General features: G+C 59.9%; 2 protein-coding genes across 2 annotated transcripts; one reads left to right on the top strand and one right to left on the bottom strand.

Moving 5' to 3' along the window:
- Positions 1-902: 902 nt before the first annotated feature.
- On the bottom strand, positions 903-10,170 carry TAT (tyrosine aminotransferase). The gene is made up of 12 exons (XM_053270429.1): positions 10,074-10,170; positions 8,905-9,157; positions 8,697-8,801; positions 7,666-7,733; positions 7,045-7,203; positions 6,779-6,917; positions 6,538-6,590; positions 6,103-6,255; positions 4,472-4,600; positions 3,249-3,332; positions 2,933-3,031; positions 903-1,437 (listed from the first exon to the last, which is right to left on the bottom strand). The coding sequence occupies exons 2-12, from the start codon at positions 9,137-9,139 to the stop codon at positions 1,294-1,296; spliced, it is 1,368 nt and encodes a 455-aa protein (XP_053126404.1). The 5' UTR covers positions 9,140-9,157; positions 10,074-10,170; the 3' UTR covers positions 903-1,293.
- Positions 10,171-16,765: 6,595 nt separating this feature from the next.
- MARVELD3 (MARVEL domain containing 3) lies at positions 16,766-20,103 on the top strand. Its single transcript, XM_053270484.1, has 2 exons — positions 16,766-17,455; positions 18,810-20,103. The coding sequence occupies exons 1-2, from the start codon at positions 17,173-17,175 to the stop codon at positions 19,418-19,420; spliced, it is 894 nt and encodes a 297-aa protein (XP_053126459.1). The 5' UTR covers positions 16,766-17,172; the 3' UTR covers positions 19,421-20,103.
- The last annotated feature ends 705 nt before the right edge of the window (positions 20,104-20,808 follow it).

Genomic DNA, 20,808 nt, shown 5'->3' with positions numbered 1-20,808 from the left:
TGAAGGATGCTTCCAGCTCCATGGCACTGGTTGGTGGAATTACTTTGGTAATTTTAGCTGTATATAAACGTTTTACAGCTTCAACTTTAGCTGAAGGTAAAGAAATGTGTCCTTGTAACCAGTTGCTTCAACAGGAATATCCACAGCTGTAAAAGAACTCCACTGTGGGCAAAGGGCGCCATAAAGACACCTGTGTTTGCCAGAAATGTGTGGGCTGGGTTAGTTAGGGCAAGGCAGGTGCCAGCCGTGCCTGAGGCGGCAGCTAGAATGGAGTGTCATCCCCCCGCCCCAGCCAAGGGGGCTGGGGAAAGCAGTCGCTGAAGGAATAACACCCCCCCGCCCCATTCTGATGTCCCTCCAGAGGATAGTGCCCATTTTCCCAGGCAAAGAGCCCAACCCCTCTGGAGAGGGGTGTCTCTGTGTGTAATCAGCATTTCCTCATGTGTCATGCGGTGGGGGGGAGCAGAGGCCATGCTGCGGTGGGTGCTCTCCTCTGTCGGATGCAGCTCTGGGCTGCCCTGCCCAGGCAAGGCACTCAGTGCCTCTGGGCCCTCGATGAGGCATGGTCATCACGGCTGGTAAGGCAAGGTTGGTTAGCGTTCAACTCCTTTCCCAGGACACTGACTGGCACTGGGGCATGGGGAGCCCTGCCATAATTCGGAAGAGAGCAAAGGGTGGTGAAGGGCTGTGTGTTCAAGGGGGGGCCCATGGTGGCCTCTGGAGGCTCATAGACCTGGTGTGGCTTCCTCATGGCCCCTGCTTCTTGGACGGGGACAGGAAGAGGCAGCCGGGAGAGGCCCCCCCCCAGGTGCTCACTCTTGCTGCTTCCCCTTGTGTTGCCACTGCTGATGGAAGAGAGTTTCTCTCTCGCTCGCTCTCACACACACACATAGAGCCGGATCTAATCTTTCCATGCATTTATTCATACAAAAGAGATAATAAGTTATGAGCAAGGGGGCCAAGGGGAACATGGGCCTTGCCCAGTGGGCCCAAGGCAAGCCAGGGTCAGCCCTGCCTCTGCCGCAGGGGGTGGGTGGGCAGGCACTCCACTTTGGCTCCGGTTTGGGTGCTAGTGAGCAGGAAGGGGGGGGTCTTCCTCCTCAGCTCCAGCAGCACTCCTCCCTCACCCCCCAAGAGGATGCCAGGGGGCCCCACTGCTGAGGGAGTGGCCGGGCAGGAGTGTCTCCAAGCTGGGTGTTGAGCGGGAGCCCCAGGGAGGGGGCGGAGGTGTGGGGCGGCCCAGGAGAGCAGGACGCAGCGGGACTGGAGTGGCGGTGGCGGGGGGGCCCTCAGCTACTTGTCGCATTCCAGGTCCTGGGCCCCCTCCCCGCCCTGATAATGCTGCTCGCAGAACTGCTGGATGCGCCGGCAGGCCTCCGCCATCATCTCCTCGGGCACCGTGATCACCACGCGGAAGAAGTTGGGGTACTCGAAACACTGCCGGGAGGGAGAGGAGGAGAGCCCTGAGCGGCCTTCAGGCCAGTCCCTTCAGGCCGGGCTCCTGAGCAGCCACCCAGAAAGAGCCCGTGGCCGGCCAGAGAGGCTCTCAAGGAGGAGGGCTCCAGCTGCCTGGGCAGGAAAGCCCGACGCCAGCCCTGCTCGTCCAAAGGGCCCCAGGGCCAGGGAAGGCCGTTCCTGGCTGCACAGGGTGGCCAGAGGGAAGAGTCAATGCCAGGTCTGCCATTGGAGGGGCCGTGAGGTCAGGGCGGGCTGCTAAGAGGGAAGCCGCCCTGCTGGACCCCTCCCAAACTCTGGCAGCAGCCTCCCCCCCGCCACGCCCGCTGCCAGCAAAGACAGGGAGGCATGGCAAGCTCAGCCGTCCAAAGGCATCCTGAGGACGCTGTGCCGTTCCATGGACTGGGCCACCATCCAGCCCCAAAGGAAAGGCCACAACCAGCCCACAGAGAGCAGGGATGCCTCCAGGACATCCCTGGGCAGCTGACAGGGAATCCCAAATTTATTTGAAAGAGAACCAAGGAAGGAGCAAAGCTTCCCCCCGCCCCCCTTATTAGGTGGAGCCATGAAGCAGGCCCAGTCAAAACAAATTGGGTCCAGAGGAACATTCGGGGGGGGGGAGCCCACTCTGCCTCCCTCCCCCAGCTATGGGGCAGGCCTGAAGCTAGAGGGCACCTGAGTGGGATGTGCAGGATTGCGGGGGGGGGGGTGATAGGGGAGGGGGAGCAAAGGAAAGACCAATTGTGGGGACTTGTAAGCTTGTAAGCCCTCCCCCTTCGTTTATGTGAATATCATTTATCTGAATGAGTTAAATAATGTTATCTGAGCAACGTTCTGTGTTGCCATAACAAATATTGCAAGACAGGCTTCAAAATGGCAGAAAGCTCCCCGCCTAGCCTATCCATAGAGACAGTGCTCACACTTCTCGTCTCGCCTTCATATGCAAGGAGGGCAGACCCTGCTTAGCTAAGGAGACAAGTCAGGCTTGCTCCCACCAGACCAGCTCTCCGCCACACACTGTTCAGGGCTCCTCCGAGCTGGTCTGCTCTGAAGTCAGGGCAGCTTACCGTCGTCCTGGCCCGGCCCCAGCCCCCCAGATCTAGGTCCAATTTGCCTTCATATGGGTGAGGTGGAAGCGGAGCCTCAAGAACAGAACTTGCAGATCAAGTGTTGGGTGCCAACTGGTCTGACTTGGCCACGTGAGCCGGTGGGCTTCCTCCCAGCCCCACGGCTGCAGCGCGAGGGTCCCGAGTGCCTTTCCCAGGGAGAGACCCCTCAGCCACCATGCCATCTCTGCATCTCTGCTGGAGGGATTCTCAGAGGGGGGCAACGCACCGCGGGAACCTCCCTCTGTTGCCAACCAGGGCATGCAGAAGGGGCAGGCCGCCAGCCAGGGAGAAGGCAGGAGGCAGAGACCCACGGCAGGAGAGGCTGAGCTGGACTCCCAGGCAGCCCTCGGGGGAGGACATGGACTCACCGTGGCCGGCAGGCAGAAGACCGACTGCTCAGCAATGAGCTGTTCCGTGAACTCGACGTCGTTTTCAAACTCTGGGAAATGCTCCATCTGGATCCCCACCTGCAGCAGGCGATGGGGGCAGCGGGGGTGGGTGGGGGTGGCGGCACGTTGCATCAAAGACAGACTGGTGGGCAGTTGCAGCAGGCTGCCTCCCACCCCCTTCCCCACCCCGAAGGAAAGGGGCTTTCTTTGTGGCCTCCTGCAGCCCCCGGCACAGCTGCAAGCCCTGGGTGGAGGCGGGCTGCCCCCCCCCAAATGGGACCCTGAGGTTACTTACCATGAGGTACATGGCCCCCGAGGGCCGGACAGGGTGCAGCCCACAGACAGTGGACAGGGCGGCATAGCAGAGGTCAGCGTTGGACTGGAAGGGGCAGAGGGAGGAGGGGAGGTCAAGGCAGGAGCCCATTAAGGCCCCCTGGGAGGACTCCCACCCCACAAAGGGCTTGGGAAGCTGGCGATGGAGTCAACCTTGCCCCCCAAGACACCAAACGGCAGCTCACCAGCAGCCAAGACATCTGCTGCAAGGGAGAGAGTGTCCTTGTAGCAGAGACCCAGCAGCTTCTTCATTCTTGCACTGTCCATTCGCAGTTTGGCGCTGTCATTTCTAAGTCATCCCATACTTAGCACAAAATGTGCTCTTCCCTCAGTGTCCTCAAAAGGGCACCTATTCTGAGGTTTTAGTCATACACAAATACATGTATAGTGAATGACTTGATTGATTCAATTACAAGCCAGATGAAGAACATAAGAACAGCCCTGCTGGATCAGGCCCAAGGAGGCCCACCGAGTCCAGCATCCTGCTTCACACAGTGGCCCACCAGATGCCTCTGGGGAGCCCACAGAAAAGCGCTGAAAGGGGCCGGCCCCCTCTCCTGCTGTTGCTGCCCTGAAACTGGCATTGAGAGGCATCGTGCCTCTGAGGCTGGGGGCAGCCCACAGCCACCAGGCTCGTAGCCCTGGAGAGACCTGCCCTCCACGAATTGGTCTAAGCCCTTGTTAAAGCCATCCAAGCTGGGGGCCATCACCACTTCCCATGGCAAACAATGCCATAGATTAATGATGCACTGTGTGAAAAAGTGCTTCCTTTTGTCGGTCAGTTTCATGGGGTGACCCCTGGTTCTGGTGTTGAGAGGAATTTCTCGCTCTGCCCACCCTCTCCACTCCATGCATCATTGTGTACCCCTCAATCACGTCTCCCCGCAGTCGCCTCTGAACCAAACTCAAGAGCCTCCTAAGGAAGGTGCTCCAGGCCCCTGGTCATCCGGGTTGCCCTTTTCTGCACCTTTTCCAGTTCTGCAGTGTCCAGATGATCAATGAATCAATTAATTAAAGGAAAGTCTCTAGCAAAATAGACGGGGGCGGGCGGGGGGGGTGAAGACAGGAGGAGAAGCATCCCCTGCTCTGCGTGTTCCTCTGGGGCAACCCTGGTGCTCACCAAGGGGGTGGAGAGATGTGAATGAGAGGGGCATTGTGGAGCCTTTGCAAGGGGTCTGGCCCTACCTTGAGGAAGCTGAGGGTGTTGTGGTAGAATTCCGGGGACGTCCGGCGCAGGATGCGGCCCAGAGCTCCCTGGACCACCGTGCAAGGCCCCAGGATCCTCTGGCTCAGCCGCAGGAGGCCGTCTCTGATCTGCAAGAAGCGGCACCAGAGGCAGCAGCTCAGGAGGAGCCCAGAGCAGCGGAAGGAGCCCCTCCAGGGCGGGGAGGCAGGAGGGGAGGGGCAGGGCCCAGTCATGGCGCAGGGGGGCTTCTGTCTGCTTCTGGCACCCCCTGGGAGCTCAGAGGGGCGCGGCCAGGGCAGAGGTCAGGGTTAGTCCCAGGCGAGTGGCTCACAGCAGCTCTCTGACCTCAGGGCCCCCCTTGTCCTCTCCCAGAAGTCCTGGCCTCAGTCGCTTCTGCTTCTGCTTCTGCTTCTGCTTCTGCACTGCTACCTGAGCCTTCCCTGCCCAGCTGCTAATCTTGGCGGAGGAGGCCGGCCTACCCATCGGGTCTCCTGCCTTGACCTCCCCCCTCCCCCCCCCTCCCGCTCCCCACTCCAGGCTCAAGCGTCCTCATGGGATTGGGGTCCCTCCTTTCTGCTGGGGACTCTAAACCTTCCTTACATGATTATCTGGGCCGGGCTGGCTAGTGGGGGGGGGAATGGAGTGGGGGGTGCTGCACTCCTGTGCTAATGAAGGTGGGGGTGGTGGGGTAGGGGGCGACCGAATGTGTGGGAGGGGGGGTGTTCTTGCCCATGGGACTGGCACGCCAGCGCTTCAGCTGACATGCTGAAACTGGTACGGGAATTAATCATTGGCTGGGACGAGAGTGAGCCCTGCCGTCATGGGAGTCTCTTACGTTTACACAATATTAGAGCTCCACAGCCTAGAAAAGTCATGCTTTTGCGCTCCTGTTGTAAAAGGAAGTGGGTTTTCCCCCATCTGCCTGCCTCGCCTCCTAAGAAATCACCCACTCCTTTAGCCCTGTTGAACTTCTGTATTTCAAAATAAGAGCAGAAGATCAGCGTCACAGCTCCTGTTGGGCTGCTTGACTCTTATTTGTTTTTGTAAGTTCCTTCCTCCTTTAATCAACTGTCTAAGATCAAAGAAATACACTTATTTATTTATTTATTTATTTGACAAATTTCTACATCACCCCAAACTCATGTCTCTGGGCGGTTAGGGTAAGGGATACATAAAGGACAGCCCATGCCATGCAAACATGCCATGGCCTTTTAAAAGGATGCTTTTCATATTTGGGGGCTTTAAGGCAGAGAAAGCTTGCCAGGTGCAGTGGGGTGGGCAGAAGTGGAGCAGTGGGGCGTGGGAAAGAGTTCCAGCCCTTTTTTCTCCACCCTGGAGTTGGGGGCTGGAGCTTCCTTTAAACTTGCAGCATCAAATTTAATCTACCAGCAATATTTGGGTGGGTTTTTTTTAGAGCAATGTTTAAATAATCATAATTCGGAGTATTCGGAGTAAGAGTTGGCTTACATTCTTCATTTGACTCTTGGGTTGCCTAACCCCCTTTTCTACACATGTTATTATTCATGGTAGGGTTTGCCAACCTTGGTAGTAGCCTGCTAAGAATCTCCCTGTAGGGTGTTCCTGAAGAGGGTGTGCCTTATAAGCCTCCTCTGTGTTCTCCTTTACTGACCTCCTTCCCAAAGATCTCCCTGCGGTCATGGATGAGGATCCAGCCCATTCTCCAGCCAGGCACCAACCACCGCTTGGCCAGCCCTCCACAGGACAGGATGGGCACATTGGTGCTGAGCTTTGCAAGGGACTCGTATTTGCAGTCTTCAAACACCTGGAGATGGCGGGGGGGGGCGGGGGGAGAAGAGGGATCTCACTCAGGAGCCGGGCGGCCGAGTCTTTTCTTTCAGCAGAACCTTCTCCAAGCCGGACACAGCAGGGGTGAGCTCCCAAGGGGATCTGCAAAGCCTGTGGGGCTGGCTTGAGGAGGCCAATTAGGGGAGCCACCCCAGACCCACATACAGAGACAGGCCCCTCCCAGCCCCCCCCCTGAAGTGGGGAGGGGTCCAGGGCAGGAGCCCGGCTGCTCTGCTTCCCCCTCCACCGTAGCACTCACCATGTCTGCATAGATCTCATCAGCCAAGATGGGGACGCACTGCCTGGAGGCCACTGGGGAGGAGAAAGGAAGCCGGTCAACCACCCCAGCTCAGGGTGGAGGCGGGCCTGGGGCTGAGCGGGCAGCTCCAGGGCAGCCAGTGTGGGCCCAGAGAGAGGGCCTGGCCCGGCTGCCCAAGTGGCTGCCAGCCTCTGGAGATGCCCCGGGGCCTCCTCCTCACCCACACAGCCCCGGGACCCACCTGCCAGGATCTTCTGGAGGTGGCTTCTGCTGAAGACGGAGCCGCAGGGGTTGGATGGGTTGTTCACAATCAGGCAGGCCGTCTTGTCGTCCACCAAGGACTCCAGCTGCTTCAGGTCAACCTCCCAGGACTTCTCTGGCTGGTGGGTTTGTGTGTTGGTGGGGGAGAGAATGAGAAGCAAGGGAGGAGGGTGAGGCATGTCCCCTGCCCCTCCTCGGCTGCAGGGCCGGCTCCCGCAGGACCACCCACTCGGCATGGCGGCTTACCAAGAGATTGTAGAACTTGACCTCGATTCCCAGGGAGTGAGCCAAGGTCTTGTAGAGGGAGAAGCCCGGCCGAGGCACCAGGATGTTCTGCCCAGGGTTTGCCAGCACGGCCAGAGCCAGCTCGATGGCTTGGCTGCAGCCACTTGTCAGGATCACGTCCTGCAGGGAAGGGAGCCGGCAGCAGCCGTGAACTCTCTGAAAGTGGGGGGGGGCTGACCCAGACCACCCCAAAGCACCCGCCCAGGGGGATCTCCTCCTCACAGCCCTGCCCTCAGGGGTGAGTTAGGAGCAGGAGCAAAGCCGAAGCACACACACACACCCGCATGCCATCTGAGTGCCTCCCCCTCCCAATCAACAGAGGGGGGGTCTAAGGAAGGGAGCTCGTCTTGGGGTAGCATTGCAAGCATGGATTGTCCCCTTTGCTAAGAAAGGTCTGCCCTGGTTTGCCTTTGAATGTGTGAGCATGGCAAGATAGTCCCCTTGGGGATGGGGCCGCTCTGGGCTTGCATCCCTCCCTGGCAGCATCTCCAAGAGAGGGCTGAGAGAGATGCCTGCCTGCAACTTTGGAGAAGCCGCTGCCCGTCTGGCAGCTTCCTGTGCTCCTGTGACAGACCCCATTACCTGGGCTTCCAGAGGGGCTTCTGGGCGATCGTAATAGGTGGCAACCACCTCCCGGCAAGACAGGTAACCTGAAGGGGAGGAGGAGAAGAGAATGCGTGCCTAGTGCCTTTGCTAGACTCTTCCAGGCCCTCAAATGCAGAACTTTGCTCTGAGGCTGGGAAGGAACTCCTCGCCCCCCCCCCCACCAAAACCTGCACTTTGGGGCCTCATCTGGCTGGGCGCACCAAGCTGAGTCACCCAGAGAGGCCAGGTGGACTGTTCCTTACGCTGCCAAATAACCCCAGCACGGGCCTCCTTCCCTGGTTGCCAACATGTCATTGCCAGAATGAGGGACATAAGTCTGGGGGCCTGTCTGGGGGGCCCGGGAGGTGTATTTTTATTCATTCATTCATTTACATATTTTTATACCGCCCAAAACTTATGTCTCTGGGTGGTTTACAACAGGTAAAAACAACATTAAAATATTAGTTAAAAACAAAAACAAGAGGTTTAAAACACAACATTCAAAAAATAAATAAAACAATGCTCTAAAACAACATTAAAAACAATCAAAACAGTATCAGTTAAAAGCCTGGGTGAACAGAGGCATCTTTAAAGACCTTTTAAAAGCTGTCAGAGATGGGGAGGTTCTTATTTCACTAGGGAGTGCATTCCAAAGTGAAGGGCCGTCTCTGAGTAGCCACCAGACGAGCTGGTGGCAAATGCAGACGGACCTCTCCTGATGATCTCAATGGGCGGTGGGATTCACAACAAAGAAGACACATGCAGTGGTAATCCAGAGCCCGAGTCTCCTTGAGGTCTATGGCGCTGAATGACAGGCTATTGAATAAATGAGGGACACCTGCTGTCTCTCTGGGGACCCACGTTCCGTCCCTGAAGTGAGAGACATTTGGCAACCCTTCTGGTGAGGGGGGGGGGCTTTGAGCCCACTGGACTCCAGTCCCTTAGGCCAGGAAGAGGCCCTAAGAGGCGGCCTCTCTGGCGGCCCCGCCCCGCCCCCCAGGCTTGCCCACAGACAGATGCAGACGTACCCACTGACGGAGCGTAGCCATTGTACCTCCCCGAATCCAGGGCTTCTTTCATGGCCTGAGTGACCTCATCGTCCGTGGGGAGGTTCCCGAACACGGTTGGGTCCCCTGCAGAGAAACAGGAGAGGGAAACGTTGTTGCCCTTGGTTGCGGCAGCTTCCAGCCCACACCGGGACCACCCTCCCTGCCAGGGACCCTCCCCGCTAATTACCGATGGAGAGAGAGATCAGGGGCTTCCTCGGGTTGGGCTCCACCTTCATGCTGTCCACAATGGCTCTGATGGGGTTGAAGGTCCTCTTGGACATGTCCGAGGCCCGGACTGCCCAGTGGGCCTTGCGCCCCCTGGCCTTGCCCAAAGGGGGCCCCTTCCCGGCCATGTTGACGCGGACGTCTAGGAAGGAGGGGCGGGCAGCGCTGCCGTTCACCTGGATCACGTAGGGCTCCATCTCTCTGGGGAAGGGGGTCTGCAGAGGAGACACAAAGAGGAAGGGGGGTAGCAGCAGGCCTCTCCGCCCCACTGCAAATCCACAGGCTTCTGGTGTCTCTCCTGCAGAAGGGGAGGCGCAGGCTGTGGCCAGGCAAACCTCTTCCCAGGAGCCCGGCCAGGACTTTGCTGGGGGAGGAGGGAGGCTAGGGAGGGGCTGCCCACTCTGGTCAGCCAGGTTGCATCCGCGGTGGGGGGGGCAGCAGCAGACCGAGGCTGCCTGCCACCAGTTCTGGGGTGGGGGTGGCCAGCAGCACCCTCCCCGCTTCCAGGAAAGAGCTGCCTGTGCCAGAGGAGGCTGGAAGAGCCGCGCGGAGCAAGCACCTGGGCTCAGCACCAGCCAGCTCCAGCAGCAGAGGCCAAAGGGCAGGGGCATAGCGAGGGGAGAGGGGGCTCGTGTTCACCCCCCCCCGTGGCCCCTTGGTGTGCGGGAGATAGCGGATAAAGTTGGGAGCGGTGGAGCTGGGGGCCCCTCAGGAACTGGGGGGCCCGGGGTTCTTTGGACCCATCCGCTCAATTATAGCGACACCCCTGGCGTGGCGGCAGCAGCTGGGCCTGGCAGAGTGGCCTCCCCAGGGCTGAGACTGCAGACCCCCTCAGAGGGGGTGGGGGGTGCTACCCAGCCCTTATCAAGGGGGAGCATTTCCCCAGAGGCTGCGGGTCCCACTCTGCACCCCCTGGCCGCACCCCTGGCAACCTTCTTGTTCCAGAGACACCCCCCCCCCCCGCACCTGCTGCTTCCAGCTCTTCCCTCGGGCTGCTCAGCCCAGGCAAGCTGGTGGGGTTCCTGGATGAGCCAGGCTCCACTTCAGCCAAGGAGCCCCCCCCCGGCTGCCCCAAGAAGGAGGAGGAGGAGGAGGACTCCATCGGGACCCTGCAGCCGAGCAGCGCCTCACCTGACACACCCAGAGACGCCTCTGTCCGCAGCTGAGCAGCAGGGTGGGCAAGGGGGCTGCTCCGTCCGCTGCACCTGGCACCCCCTCCTCTGCCTGTGCAGAAAGACCAGAGCCGCCTGCATGGAGGCGACCCTTTTATGTGCTGGAGGCAGGCAGCGGCCCCATCACAGAGTCCCAGCCAAGAACTGGGTGTCAGCCTGGGGCCTGCAGCGATTGGCTGACGGGGAGGCCTGACTCCCCACCCAGAGACACCCCCAGCCCAAGCCCAGTCTGGCTCCAAGCATCTGGTGCAAACAACGCCTGCACCAGTTAACTCTTTCGGAGGAGGAGGGCCTGAGCTGTGCCCTCTGCCGCCTTCGCTTAGGAGCCCCAGCTTGGCCTAGACACCCCACAGCAACAAGGGGGCAGCAGAGCTCAGCTCTCAGAGGGATGGGGGTGCTCAGCTGAGGAGGTGTGTGCTGACCCACAGGGTCAGACCCAAGCAGCAAAGACGTAGATTGCCACCTCAGTGGGGAGGAGAACTTGGCTGCTGGGCAGGGGAGGGGCACCCGACCCGATGCCCCCCGGCCAGGCACACAGGAGCCACCAGGGTGGACCGCTTTGGCCCCTCGGTGGTGCCGGGCTCTGTCTGGCGGGGATCAGGGCGGCTGATGCAATCTGCCGGGGCCGGCCTCCTCTCCAGCTCCCCGTCCACGTGGCAGGCCACTAATGAGTCTCAGATGGGCTCCCCACACACTGCAGGCACACACACGGGCTGGGGAGGGGGTGCCCTCGTGGTGCATCACGCCAGCAGCACCCCCACCTCCCTCCAACCCCCGCCTGCCTGCCTGCCCTCCCCTGCCCCGCAGCGAAGGAGGATCAAAGGAGCGCCCCCCCCCACAAGCCCAGGCACGGCGGCTGCTTGAGCTGCACCCCAAAGGCTCAGGCTGCCCTCCGTGGCCCACAACAGAGCCCACCATCTCTGCCAAGGGGCAAAGGGCTTTTTTCCTGCCTGCCTGGCCAGGCACATCCACTCACTCTCTGGGCACTGCCACACCCCGCTATGCTCCACTCACCACCCTCCCGAGCCCCCCCCAGCCCCATGCTGGGCCCCAATCCCTGCCTCCTGGGAACCGCCACTTCTCCCCCCACTACCCCGCCCCATCATAACAGCCGTGTTGACGCCAGAACGACCAGTTCCCCTCCCTCCCCCAGATGCCGCAGCTCTGGCAGAGGGTGCCTGGCCTTGAGACCCCCCCACCGCCCCCGCCCCATATGCCCTGTCCCTGACCGCAGGCAGGGCTGATGCAATCTGGTGACTCTGACTGTGTGGCTGCCAGCAGGAGCCACCTGGGCAGTGGGTCAAGTGACCGCCTGAGTTACATAAGACTGAAGGGCAGTGGGATGGGATGGGGGGGCGGCAGCGGGGGGGGGCAGAGACCATCCCGGCAAGGGCGCGGCTGACTCCTGGGGGCACCTGCCACGCCAGTCACTCAACAAGCCCACCTTCCAGAAGGCGACCCCCCCCAACACACACACACAGGTGTTCACTGTCAGGCCAGGCAGAGCAAGGAGATGCTTTAGGGAGCAGCTCCTGAGCCCCCCCCCCCCCCGGGCAGAATTCCAGGCAGGCAGAGAGGATGGTGGCTGGGTAGATGTGTGTGCGTGTGTGTCTGCTCAGTCCAATGGGAGAAAGACGGACCACCCCACCCCACCCCACCCCACCCCACCCCACCGGTTGCCTCCCTCCACCAGCCCCTCACCACGGCTTGCGCCTCCTCCTCCTCCTCTCTCTCCGTTGCCCACAGCAGCCAGAAGTAGGGCCTGCTCTCTGGACACCACTTCCCGCCTCTCTTCTTCGGCTCCTGCAGGCTCCCCACGCCCCCTCCTCCTGCTGAGCATATGGCGTCTAAGAGAGCCTCCCCACAACCACCGCCTGTCTGCCCTGCAGATCAAAGGACTGCTGGGGCCCCATTGATCTCCAGGCAAAGAGACCGGTTTCTTGAAGGGGCGGAGGAGAGGAGACCTCTTCCAAGAACTCAGCTATGGATTGCTTACAATTCACTGGAAAAATCCAACTTCTAAAACTTGAGTTGTGGGGGGTGGGGCAGGGAACAAGCCAGACCTGTCCGTGGACTGTCTTTAGTGTCTAGTCCAGGTCCCTGAGGAGATCACCCAAGTCCAACCACTCAAGCAGGCTTTTGCTGCAAAACTGAAACTGTTTCCCCCGCTCACAAGGCTGTTCTCATCCTGAGGCCTTCAGCACGTGGCTCTGAAAGGGGTCTTTTACTGAGGAGACAGTTCCAGTTCCTGTTCAGCACAGACCTATTCACAAGTCTCCCCCTCCCCAAATTCTGTTAGAACACAAGGGCAGCCATCTTACTGGGGCATCCCTGCAACTCAGCTGCTACCAGAGACGAGGACCTCGACTGCAGGACACGGGCCAGCTCCCAGTTCCCGACTGAAGCGCTGACTGGGTGCTCCAAGGCATGGGGAGAGGCCCATCAATGCCCCTGACCCTGATGCTCCTTCCATGCCATGATTTCAGGCTCCAGGACGGCATCTTTCTTTCACCGCCTGAGGACAGAAGAGAATACCTCTGCCTCTGGGGCAACAGGAGAGCCCTACTCTCTTGCCTTTCCCATCCTGACCCACTGGGATCTGGCCCTGGGGTTGCCAGATCCTGGCTTTCCAAATCTGTCAAGTAGGACATGATAAATACGGAAGGAAAAGAAATGCCCAAACTAGGGATCACACAAAGCTAAAAGACCAAAGACGAAGAAATCCCCTGTGTCAGACTAATGTATACAAGTCTGAAAAATACAATAGACTATTTATCTCTATTAGAAGCTCCAAGGCTTTTGCTTCGGGGGGGGGGGAGGAATGGGAGGCTCCTTCTGTCCTGCATAATCAATCTGCCTGCCTGCCCCCCCCCCACACTGTCCCCCTGCCCTTCAAGGCTGGATTTCACTTGATTTTAGCTGTGTGAATTTTTGTTGTTACTCTCATCCACTCCCAGGCATCAGGCTCGACCAGGGCCAGGCATTACTTCTCTCCCTCTCTCTCTCATTCTCCCACCACCAAAGAACTGCCCGAGACCCTGCTGAGGACACTGAACTTGTGTTTGGTGGACTCTCTGTCTCAAGCAACACACATTTTGCAGTTGGGGGGGGGGACGGGGACTAGCGGAAGCAGTTAGGAGCTGCCGCTTGTCACTTGGGGAACGCCTCCAACCCCCCCCCACACACACACCCCCGCTTTGAAGCCAAAGTCAATATTGGCGGATTTCATCACTCCTGTTTGGTTTGTGACTTCACATCTCCATCCTCTTGCATGCTCTGCTGTGTCACGGCCTCTGCCCTCTGCCCCTCTGTGGCCTTGGAGCAGCTGGGTGCCTGGCAAACAGCAGGAGGGCAGGAAGGGGAGGAGGCGGAGGCGCTGTTGACTTCATGGGCTGCGTTTTCACAGGCCACCTGCTGTGCAGGCATGAGGCGTTGCCATTTTATGCCATGGGTGGGGTGGAGACAGCAGGGGAGCCTGACGCACTTCCCGCTCCTGACAGCCCCTCTGGCCAGCTCCCATGGGCACAAGGGTGCCCCCGGCCCACCCAAGCAGGCATTGCTTCCTCCCATGTGGCAGAGGAGCGTTATCCTGCAGCAGAGTAACTGTCCATCAGGAATAGGGTGACAACATCTGGGGACCCAAGTTGAGAGCCCGCTGCCAGGAAATGTTCCAGTTAAAGAAAACCCCACATCCAATGCTCCATCTCATTACCGTTATTAAAACATATTGCACCTACAAAGCAGTGGTCGCCACTCTTTTTCAAGCGGGGGCCACTTTGCACAGAGAGTGTGAGAGCCATTCCCTGCTGTGCTGACCGCTGCACACTCCTGGGGTGCTTTTCTCAGCGCTGGGAAAGCCATGAAGAGAGAGGAAGTCCTATGGGGAAAGTGCTGGGAAGGGCTCCGCTAACTTACCAAGACGGTGCAGGGATCCAAAAGGGCTCAATTTCCCTTGGAGGAGCCCCCAACCCCTCCCTCCCCGGCACTGGGCAAAGCACAGCACTGCATGGTGAAGATGGTGATCTCTGCACAGGGGCGGGGTGTGTGTGTGTGTGTGTGTGTGTGTGAGTCTGCAGAATATTCAGCTTTGACCAAAGTGTCACACAGGCCCAGTAAACAACCAGTCAGGGAGTTGACGGGGGCTGCCACCCACCCACCCCGGCCTTAGAAGGAAGAACACTGCTGTAAAGAGTACAAGTATCTCTTCTATTTCTGTCTACAACAATCAGGCTAAGACAGGCAAGAGATGAGGGCAGTGACAGTCCACGGAAGAAGCCGAATGGCTCAATCAAGCCCAGAAGGGACTTCGCTTGGTCAATAAGACTCATCACGATTCCGTTAACAGCCATGAAATCGTCTCTGAAATCTGGAGGCAAGTAATCAATTATTTATCGAGTGCTCTACTGGGCCTGTTTTCTAATACTTGGTGGCCAATTTGTTAATTTGATATGAGCAACAACTAGAGTTCAGTTTCCAATGTATAAGTTTTGGCTTCTTGAGATTGTTGCACTATTACATAGGAACACAGGAAGCTGCCATATACTGAGTCATACCACTGATCCATCTAGCTCAATATTGTCTTCACAGACTGGCAGCGGCTTCTCCCAGGTTGCAGGCAGGAATCTCTCTCAGCCTGATCTTGGAGATGCTGCTGCCAGGGAGGGAACCTGAAACCTTCTGCTCTTCCCAGAGCGGCTGCATCCCCCTGAGGGGAAGATCTTCCAGTGCTCACACTTCTAGTCTCCCTTTCAAATGCAACCAGGGCAGACCCTGCTTAGCTAAGGGGACAAGTCATGCTGGCTACCACAAGACCAGCTCTCCTCTCCTGTGTATCTGAAGTATATCTTTATCATCTCTGGCCTTCACAATAGAAGTCGTGGATTTTGGCAAATTCAAATGGATGACAACAATTCAGTGCAATGTATTTTTAATTCATCTTTGGCCACCTAGATACTCCTTTGGCTCTTCCTTTTCAGCTTCGGAGACATCCTAATGAGTGAGCCAACTGACATTTGATGGTCTTGATGGTGTGAGGTGTCATACAGCAGAGGATATTGTGGTGTGAAAAGATCAGACAAGAACACAGTGAGAGGCTGGAGCAAGTTCTGGCCTCTCAAGAGACAAACCCAACAATGGACAAAGGAAAAGGCACTTCTGACATTTCTAACATACTTAGATCCTAACATCCTTAGGATTCCTCTTAACCAAAGAAGCGCTGAAGCCTGATGCAACTACAGCGGAGGGGCCACTGCAGGAATGCTTAGTCCCAAGAACAAAGCTGTTCTGCAGAGATTTATAGGGATGCTCCATCATGTATCTGGTGGCAAAGTTCATTTCAAATGTGTTAACAGTGACACCACCACTGAGCTCAAGGTGGCGTGTTTCTCCTGGATGCCACTCCATGAAACAGCTTTCAGTTACACAGGGACACAAGAAGCTGCCTTATATGGAGGCAAATCTGTGGTCCATCTACTCAGTATCATCAGCACTGACTGGCAGCGGCTCTCCAAGGTTCCAGGCAGGAGTCTCTCCCAGCCCTACCAGGAGATGCTGCCAAGAACTGAACCTGGGACCACCTTCTGCAGACCAAGCAGAGGCTCTGCCTGGGAGCTATGGCCCCACCCCTGTCAAGGAGGATAGAGCCAATGCTTCAAGGAATGACGAGCAAATTGGCCTCAAGATGTCCAAGAACCACTCACGGTGCACTTTAGGCAGCATTTCAATGTCATAGTGATGAAGGAAGTGTTTCCGCTTCTGAAAATGCTTCCAAAGCAATGGCAGCTACTAGACAGAACTATGCTCAAATGGGAAATGGATCTATATTTTTGGATGCCCAAGAGTCCCCTAACTCATCAATGGAAAAACAGTGAGTGGGGAAGATAAACTAGATCATGAACCACAGGAGACTCTTTTAGAACCTGCTATTGTATGAAGCACCTCCAAAAACCCAAGCTAGAAGCAGTCTGGGGCACAAGCAGAGCTGCTGGCCCCTCCATCCAGAGCATACAAGAGCGAGCAAGAAGAAAGGGTCAGTCCTCAGGGGATGCTGCTGCTAGTCTTCTGCGTCAGGCTCCGGACTGAAGCCAAAGGATGCCTGTGCAATGAGAATTCCCGGCCAGGCGAGGGATCCAGCGGTGTGCTGTGAAGCCCATCTTCAGGCCAAGCTCCAGTCTGACATGGAAGGAAGGGGGCCAGGACAGATGCCTGGCGGCGGGGAGGGTCCAGAGACACATCCCGACCTCTTCCCGCTATTCCTGGGGCAGGCCGGCCATTGTCCACTTGGCGCGCACACCCCCCCGCCCGCCAGAGCCCTGCCTTAACCGGCACCACCGCCGAGGGTTGCCAGAATCCCATTGCCCGAATAAGAGATTCAAGGGTGGGGCGGGGGGAGCATGTGGGGCCGATGGGGGAGCAGCAGTGCTGGGCGTGTCCGACTCCTAACCACCTGAAAGGCCGACTAGTTCAGCCTTGGATTGCTTCTCCTTGGCTTACCAATGCAGCCTGGAGGTTGTGGGGGGGGGAGTGGTTGGCCTTTGGGCTGGGCCGCCGGTTCTCCTTCCCACTCGCTGAAAAGAAGGGGCAAAGGGCAGCCTCCGGTGAGGGCGGGCGGGCGGGAGGAGGGAAGTCCCTGCTCACCAGAGGCTGCTGGGCCGCCCAGGCCCTCGGGCTGGTCCAGGTGGGCGGCGGCGGCGGCGGCAGGAGCCTGCGGGGCTAAGGGAGGGAGGCCCTGAGAGCGGCTGTGGCGTGGTGGCCTTCTGGGCAGCAGAGACCCCGGTGGCCTGCCAGGCCAGGAGGGCTGAAGCCCAGGCTAGGCAGCAGCCCGGCAAGCCGGCCGGCCCTTCTCTGGAGGAGAAGAGTTGCTCCCGCGCGCCTCAAGCAGCGACCTCCGGAGAGGGCGCCCAGCCCAGCCTTGCGGCGAGGCGAGGCGGGGCGGGGCCGGACTACATGGCCTCGGGGGGCCCCTTCGAGGCAGCACCTGCCGCCGCCCACACCTGGGCCGGCCTCCCTCTGGCCACGCCCCGGACGGCTCTCCTCCTGCGCCGCGGCTCAGGGGGGCCATGGCGGCGAGGCCGAGACCGAAGGGAGAGGAGGCGGCGGCGGCGGCCGCCGGACAGAGGCGGGAGCGCCGCGGGCAGCAGGAGCGGGGTCCCCCGGGGGGGTGGGCAGGCGGGGGGGCCACCCCTCCGACTCCGGCCGGCCGCGCTGCCTTGGCCTCCTCCGGCGGCGGCGGGGGCGGGCCTCCCCCTTCTCTCCCTCCGGCCACCCCTGAGGACGCCTCCCGGCGTGGCGGTGGCGGCCTCCTGGACGGGTCGCGGTGCCGCCGGCTCTGCTCGGCCAGAGGTGAGACTCTGCTGCTGCCTGCAGGGCCGGCGCGAGTGTCCTCCGCCTGGGGCGGGGCAGGCGCGAGAGGCGGCTTACGGCGGCAGAGGCCGGCCAGCCGGGAAGGGACGGGACGGGAGCCGGAGCTCTGGCTGGGTCCTCGAGCCGGCACCACCTCGCAGCCAGGCAGGCTGGGCGGCGGGCGGGAGCAACCGGCCTTCCGAGAGGGCTGCACAATAGCGCGGCGGCGCTGCGCTGGAGCCTGGACGGCTGACTGCTAGCCCTGACCCTACCCCGCGCCCCGTGCGTGGCTACAGTCTGCCTGGCAGCGGCTCACCAGGGTCAGGCGGAGCAGGGTCTGGGCGGGGGGGGGGGAGGAGGAGGCGTGTGTGGGGGGGGGGGCGGGGGCGGTGGCGGCTGCTGCCGGCCCGGATGGATCTCAACTAGCCAGGGGCCTTGTGGGCGGGGATGGCTCAGGGCGGGCGTCACCACCGTGGCCCCACCAGGTAAGGGCCGGGCTGTAGCCAGAGCCGGGAGGGCCGCCCCACCCCCAGCTGGAGCAGCCGCAGCCCCAAGACGCCCCAAGGCACCCTTCTTGCCCCTTTCCAAGAGGGCGATGCCAGCTCCCCCCCCCCGCATTTCGCCAGACCCCTACCCTTCAAAGGCAGCAGGCCTGAGGGGATCGAGGCGGAGAGCCCAGCCAGGGGGCTTTGATGGACTGTCATGCATTATGCCACTGAGAGCCTCCCTCGGTGTAAAAACACCCACCATGAAGAATCAGCCTTTCCCCGGGACTCCGCCCCCAGGCAGTTCCCCATTCTATGGCTCAGGCTTAAGAATCGCCTCTGACCATCCAGCTAGGATCTGGTAGGAGGTCGGAGTCCGTGGAGGGGGCTGCCCCATGGATGGCCCCCAGCAAAGACAGGTGTTGCATCTAGGCCTGCTCCCCCTCAGGGCAGGGCCCCCAACTTGGGCTCCCCAGCTGAAGGCCATCCGCTGCCCTAGGACGAAACCATCAGCAGAATCCTCTCCCAGAAAGGCCCAGCCCCTGCAGAAGGGTTGCATCCTGAAGGCTGCAGACTAGCTGACAGGAAGGGGGGTTGCTGCAGCTGGCAGCCCCCTAGGGGGGAGGACAGAAGCTCCTCTGGACCTCTTGCCCTGCGGGGGGGGGGCGGGGGGGGCTGGCAAACCTTCCCTGGCAGCTGGAGGGGCAGGGCAGGGCAGGGGAAGCTCCGTGGTGGTGCCAGCAGCCGTGTGCCCAGGGGCTGGTCTCAGATGGGTGGGAGGGTGGGCTGGATGCCTGGCGGCCAGCCGGCCCCCCTCCCCCCTGCTTTTTCCGGCCTTGACTGCTGCTCCTGGGGGGGTTGTCTCCTAGGCTGCTGCCAGCTGCTTCAGCTCCTCCTCTGCACGCTGACTGTGATCTGCAGCTCCGTCTCCTACAACTCGGTGGGCGGCTACACCGGCCTCTTCAGCCTGGGGAGCATCTACTACTACCAGTACGGAGGCGCCTACAGCGGCTTCAGCGGGGCTGACGGGGAGAGGGCGCAACAGCTGGATGCCCAGTTCAGCCGGCTCAAGCGGCCGCCAGCCCAGACCGCCATGGCCGTGGGAGGGGGGCTCATGGCCTTGGCTTGCCTCCTGCTGGGGGCGGGGCTCTGGGGGCTGGCCTGGCGCTGCCCCCCCTGGCTGATAGCAGAGGCCTTCCTGGAGGGAGCGGCTGCCCTCGGCCTCGGCCCAGGCTTGTACTTTTACTACCACCGTCTCCAGACCGCCTACAGCTCCCCTCTGTGCCGAGAGCGCCAGAGCCTGTACCACAGCAAAGGCTACGCGGGCTTCGAGTGCAGCCTGCATGGGGCAGAGATTGCTGTGGGGCTCTTCACTGGGGCAGCGATTGTGGCCTTCTTTGTGGGCGCTGGCCTGGCTGTGCGTGCCTTCGGGATCATCCGGGAACTTCAAGGAAAGCCAACACCGATGTACGAGGTCTAGCAGGACCCTCCAGCCAATCTCTCCCCCCCCCCCCCGGAGTGGGCACTTCCCTGGCTAAGCAGCGCCTTTCAAGTTCAACCATGTGCCAAGGAGGAAACAAGGAACGCTCCACCCTTCCCTCTCCTAGCCGAGGGCTCTGCGTATTCATTCTCTCTCTCTCAGCATGTATATATATCTCTCTCCCTCCTCCCCTTTAAAACGGAATCCTGTAGCAAGCTGTGGGGTGGGGTGGGGTGGGGGTGGGGAGAGGCTGCCCTCCTGCTGCTCTGACCCAGCCCCACTCGAGCAGCCCCCCCCCCGTGGTGCTCTGTGCCTTCCTTTTCAAATGCCAGTTTTTCTAGTGGGACCTAAATTGAACACTACTCTTCTTGAACAATAAAAGTAGCTAGTACTCCTCTCATCAGTCAGTGCCTGTGTTTGGAATCCATGTGAAGATGTCCTTGCGCCTCTGGCTTCTGCTGAGGCAGCGCTGATGCTGCCTTCTCAGGAAGGATTGCACCTCATCAGGGAAGAGTGCAGGAAGCCCCACATCCAACCCCAGGCAGCATCTCCACGACTCCTCTGACACGGTCCAAGGCCACTTCCCGTGAAACTGACAGCCCTGCGCAGGTTCCCCCGCCCCTCTGACTCACAACGCATGCATCCCGGCAGAGGAGCCTGAGCCGCTGGGGAGGTGGTGTTTCCCCTCCCCTTCCCCAGGAGGGCTGCACAGAGCTGCCTTTCTTCCCAGCCGCAATCCACACAGAGACCCAAGACTGGCACAGCATGCAGGCTGCCAGAAGGGAAGCCCAATCCCCAAATGCACTCCCAGCGTGTGCCTGAAGCTTCAGGCCAACCCAAAGCAACCACCGACTTCAGCTGCCCCTGCTCACAAGCCACCAAGTACAGACTGAGAAGGGAGGTGGGGATCCAAGAGTGACCTGCCATGATTCCCAGATGTTGTTGACTACCACTCCCAGAACCCCCCTCAGCTGCCATGGCTTTTGCTTGGGGATTCTGGGAGCTGCAGTCAACATCATCTGGGAATCCCTGGGCCCAGCCCCTCCTCTTCTCCAGTTCTGGCAAAAGAGGTGAAGCCTTGAGAACAACCAGAGCTTTGCCCAACGGCATGTTGAGAGAGGAGCCCCAAAAGGCTGGGGATCTGATTGAGCAGGACGGGGCCAGGAAAGCAGGCTTTTCCCTGGAGCACCAGGGGTAGGAGAGAGTGGACGCATATGGGCCATGATTCCAGAGAGGGGGCTTTCCCAGCTGTATTCAGAGATGCCAAGCAACAAACCCGGGACTTTCTGCCTGTGAAGCAGCAGCAGCACATCTGCAGGTGAATGGGGGTGGGGTGGGGGAGGAAGAGACCGCTGAAGCCTGCTTGGAGTGTATGACCCCCAGCCAGG

This window comes from Hemicordylus capensis, chromosome 9 (genome assembly GCF_027244095.1).
Source record: "Hemicordylus capensis ecotype Gifberg chromosome 9, rHemCap1.1.pri, whole genome shotgun sequence".
NCBI lineage: Eukaryota > Metazoa > Chordata > Lepidosauria > Squamata > Cordylidae > Hemicordylus > Hemicordylus capensis.
This window is presented reverse-complemented; position numbering and strand designations above follow the sequence as displayed.

What these genes read in the sequence shown, in the direction of transcription:
- TAT (XM_053270429.1), bottom strand. Translation starts at nt 9,139, where the DNA reads ATGGAGCCCTACGTGATCCAGGTGAACGGCAGCGCTGCCCGCCCCTCC. An exon ending in TGGCTACGCTCCGTCAGTGG is followed by an intron (nt 7,734 to 8,696) that starts GTACGTCTGCAT and finishes CCTCCCCTTCAG; the next exon opens with GTTACCTGTCTTGCCGGGAG. An exon ending in GGGAGATCTTTGGGAAGGAG is followed by an intron (nt 4,601 to 6,102) that starts GTCAGTAAAGGA and finishes CGCTTCTTGCAG; the next exon opens with ATCAGAGACGGCCTCCTGCG.
- MARVELD3 (XM_053270484.1), top strand. Translation starts at nt 17,173, where the DNA reads ATGGCGGCGAGGCCGAGACCGAAGGGAGAGGAGGCGGCGGCGGCGGCC. An exon ending in CCGGCTCTGCTCGGCCAGAG is followed by an intron (nt 17,456 to 18,809) that starts GTGAGACTCTGC and finishes GTTGTCTCCTAG; the next exon opens with GCTGCTGCCAGCTGCTTCAG.